Source organism: Limulus polyphemus, unplaced genomic scaffold (assembly GCF_000517525.1).
Source record: "Limulus polyphemus unplaced genomic scaffold, Limulus_polyphemus-2.1.2 Scaffold390, whole genome shotgun sequence".
NCBI classification, from domain to species: Eukaryota; Metazoa; Arthropoda; class Merostomata; order Xiphosura; family Limulidae; genus Limulus; species Limulus polyphemus.
In genome coordinates, this window is record NW_013666000.1 from 50,167 (window position 1) to 54,665 (window position 4,499).

The following is a 4,499-nucleotide window of genomic DNA, read 5'->3' on the forward strand; positions in this document are numbered from 1 at the left end:
AATTTGATCTAAGTAAGAGTTTTTTCTTTATCCCGATTTGTAAAAAAAAATCCTTACGTGATAGAAAAAAATTAATATTATTTTCGAAATCTGTGTAGCTGAATTATGGAAAGTTCGTTATTAAAACCAAAACAACCTTTATGAAGTTTATATTCGCAGGTCTGTGTTATTTGCATCGAACAAATTCGAAAACATTGCACCATCTCTTCTTATTATAAGTTTACGTTTTTACTCACTACTTTTACAATCTAAAGAATTGTGTATACTGGGATCACCAAAATTAGTAGGATAAACATTTAATTTGGTTTGAAAACTTGTTGGTTGATTGTTTGGCGTTATTATGGCGCAAAACAACTAGGCTATCTGTGCCATAGGAAGTGTGAAAAACTCCTAGGAGTAACAATTTGGCCTTAGCATTTAATGCAAGTTCAGTAGCGATTGGCTACAAACCATTAAACTGACGATCTGCCATTGGCTGGTTATTTTGTATTCTCATAGTTCATTGTGAAGGTGCACGTCCCTGATACGCACACTCGCTGACACATACAAACGTTATGTATATATACGAGTGAAGAAAAGACAGATTTGCTGAGACCTGAAAACCATACTTATAAACTACCTACATGATGAGTAAGGTGGTAGTGTTATCATTTATATTTCTCGTAGTAGTTATCCCGAATGTGAATGGACAGGGCTTAATTCAGGTAAACCACGTAGAAGATAAGTAAAATGTTATTTTCTTATCATATATATATCAGACTTTTAATTAGCACTCAACTAAAGAAACGACTCTTATGATTGTAAATCTGGTTTATCTATCTGTGTAGTTTTTCTTTCTGGCTGTAGTTGCTACTACTATTATCATCAAGTTAAAGTAAACAATCACTTATTGTGAAAGTTTCTAATATGTCCGGTAAGCCTTGCCATTGTTGTCCTATCTTCTCCTGTATTACAAGAAAAGGTAATTAACGAAACATCAAGACTAACAGTGGATAACAACGTAATACTGTTGATTGAATTATAAATGAGGGCTAGCAATCCTAAACTCTCAAACATATATAGTTGCTTTATTAGATATATAGAACGTTTTCAAATTTCTATGGCTTTAAATCATATCAACGTCCCCAAATATTTCTGCTCCCTGGTGGCTGAGCGGTTAGACAAGGGGACTTATAACACTAAAATCCTAGTTTCTATACTCGCGGTGGGCAAAGCACAGACAACACATTGTGTAGCTTTGCGCTTAACAACAAACAAACCCAAATATTTCTGATTAAAATACAATGACAGAGTTAATACATTTTAAGACATAATTTCGTAGTCAGGCTCTTTTTGCTATAAGGAAAATCGTATATATCAATAATCAATCAAAACTATATAGATTAACTGATAACATAGATTGTACAGAAGTTAAGTAAAATTAAAAATACAAATTATTTCATGTTCACTATCTTATGGGTTGTATTAATTTTGTTAAAAAGTCTCGTTTTTAAGTTTGAAACAATATGTAAGCTAGAGTGACATAACGTAATGAAGCTGTGTAAGAATAAAGGAAATGTAACATTAAAGTTAACGAGATCTGGAGCTGAATATGCAAACATTGTTTATTTTCTCGAACTCAAAAAGACAATGTGCTAAATGTAATTTTAACTTTTTAGTTCATTTCGCAATTAAAAAGAAAGAGAAGAAATACAAGCACATCAAAATAATTTCATTTCTTTCAGAAAGCATGGATTGAAAACAAGAAATTTTGTGCGTTCAGATACTGTATTTAACTAACCTTATTGAAAAAAGCATATTGTTGAACGACCGAAGTTTAAATCCCTTTCCCAATTTACAGTTTTTTAATTTTATGTAAACTAACATATTTTTGCATTTCACTTATAACCCCATGCCAAGCTATTTTATTAATCTCTTTAAAAAAGGAGGCAGTATTAAAACTCGTGACAATTTTTGTCTCAAAATAAACCCTTACATCATGTCTTTTCAACTTGCTCCTGACAAGGTTTCATGCTGTCCTCAATTATAGGAAGGTTCCCTTAGCTAAAACTTAATATTATAAAATAAAGTACAAATCGCTTATTACACATTATGAAGAGGCAAAGTATTCAAATAATAATAACAAGAGACAGCCATTTTCTTTGATTTTACAAGATGAACTAGCCTGATTAAGTTCAGATCTTTCATACAGAGACTTTGTTCATCATTGGTCTTGGCTTAGATTTTATGATAATTTGAATGGATGACTACGTCACATTCACCTATGGTGTGTTCCAATACATTTGATTTACTTGATGTTCTTTCACTAGCATCATAGAACTCGGGTTAGTACGGCTTGTCAACTATCACTATCTTAAAAGGCAAAGTATTATTCGTATGTTACTCCTAGTTATTTATTACGTAGCTATAAACGCACGGTGGTGATTGCTAACTAGCAATCGACCATCTTCTTTGCAGTTGGACAGCCCTATTTTACACCAAATATCGGAACATTATTGTAATCAATTACAGAATGTTGTTTTTATTGATTTTAGAATAATATTGAGCCCATTCCGAGACATTTTGGAAGACTGAATCGGGTGTTTGAAGAGTATGACGACCTTCCAACAGTAGGAAATGCGGATTCTTTTTTCACTATAGGGCAACAGTGGCCCAGACGATACTTGATTAACAAGGCAAAGAATGAAGGGCTGTACAAGAAGAGAACCTTCGACGAAATTGATAGAGCTGCTTTTGGAGGTCTTAAGAAACGACCCTTCCACAAAATTGACATGGCTGCATTTAATGGTTTCCAAAAGCGCGAATAATAGATTGTGCTTGTACTAAATGTTGTCTGATGTAAAAACACCTGTTTTGTTCACTTAAACAGCAGGTCATAAATATTGCAGATCACGACACGATGAAGTTTAAATAATCACACAAAAAGATAATGTATTGATTATTATATTACATAATTTTATAATATATTTTCATTATATGTGCATACTTCTTTTTGTTTGATGAAAACATAACAGTACTTAACGAATGTGTTTATTTGTGATTAAATCAAAGAACTAAAATTTTAATTCGTAAAACATTTATACTATTCCCAACCTCACTTGGGATTTTATTTTAGTGTAAAATAATTTCAGATTGAAGCCTATTCACGCACATTCTGAATATTTATATGTGGCAACTGAAGCTTTGAATTGATACTCTTTATATTCTATACATCTGTGTTGGATTAATGTTTGCACAACCTGGGAAAATTTACTGTCATATATTTCCATGTAAGGACATGGATTAGCTACACCATTCAGAGAAACTAAATGTAATAAAATCAGTCTCTTAACAGGCAAGTTAGAATTTCGAATTTATCGTTTAAAAGTAATTAAGTTTGTTTGTTTTTCTTATACCGTAATGGTAACAATTTTCATTTTTCTTACCTGTTTAAACGGATTCTCTTCATTTTCCCTTTAAAATATTTTTTGAATCTTGTTATCGTATATGTATTGTAAAGAAAATTGTTCTTGTAAACCCATCATGTCATGTATGAAATAATACCAATTCTTCTAAATATTCAATATTAAAACCCTTAGCTAATCGTCATTAAATATTGTTGGAACAGATTTATAACTGTGTGTGTGTGTGTGTTTTTTGTATGTATATATAGTTATAGTCATTTGGGTTTTCATACTTGGTCACGTAGCAACAGCCAACAATTAAAGTTGGCATCAATCCGCAAATACAAGTTGTACTTGTTTGTTTCAAAATTTCGCGAAAAGCCACACCTAATTTTAAACTGAGAGGCTTGAGGTAAGACAAATGATCAACTGTACTCACCGCCAACTCTCGGATAACCGAATAGTAAGTTTTGACCGTCACTTTTATAGCGTACCTTCGACTACAAATACCTTTATGTCTAGAGTGGCCTTGGCGTGCTCGAACTGTGAATCCACACCTGGCCCCAAAGATATGTAAAAACAAACAGTATAAACAATGTACTGTGGCAAAGAGCTTGAGCTACTTTCGAACTCAAATTAGCCATTTTGTTTTTCCGACAGTTAACAACAGCTAACCCTGACTGAGTGTTCTTCTGAAACTTGAAAATGGGAAGTAATAAGCTTTTTAAAAAACGTGTTCATAAAATCCTTACATTGATGCTATTATTTTTTACCTGCATTGGTTTCCATTTAACCGTGGTTCCAAATTCATTCATTTGAATCAGAAGGTTAGCCTATGGTCAAAACTTAACTAATAAAAAAAAAAGTTTTGAGGATGAAGGCGAGCATATTTCTTATGTTGTTCTCCCCTCCCCCGGAAATTAGTAATGTCTGCAACCATACTGAGGTAGTACTACGTTGTATTAAAGGTTTTAACGGCTAATATACAGCGCCACTATAACTTATTTATTTAATATATTACTAGCACCCAATAGAACAACTGCTTTACTGGAGCAAAATACAATGGCACAGGGAAATGTTAGTTTGTCATCAATATCAGGGGTGACGAAATTTCTA

The 4,499-nt window shown here is 32.6% G+C and overlaps 1 protein-coding gene across 9 annotated transcripts in view; it reads left to right on the forward strand.

The window, feature by feature from the left end:
- The window catches only part of LOC106457906 (orcokinin peptides type A-like), a 31,938-nt gene extending 28,336 nt beyond the window's left edge, over positions 1-3,602 (forward strand). For 8 of the 9 annotated variants that reach the window (XR_002610271.1, XR_002610269.1, XR_002610272.1 and 5 more), the window contains one exon: positions 2,535-3,602. Coding sequence is in view for 1 of the 9 variants with exons in the window: in XM_022383977.1 (XP_022239685.1) it covers positions 624-704; positions 2,535-2,807 (354 nt within the window). In the remaining 8 variants the exon portion in view is untranslated. Of the gene's footprint in view, positions 1-398; positions 705-2,534 lie in introns of those variants that run through there. The other variant, XM_022383977.1, reaches the window with a different exon arrangement.
- Positions 3,603-4,499: the final 897 nt, after the last annotated feature.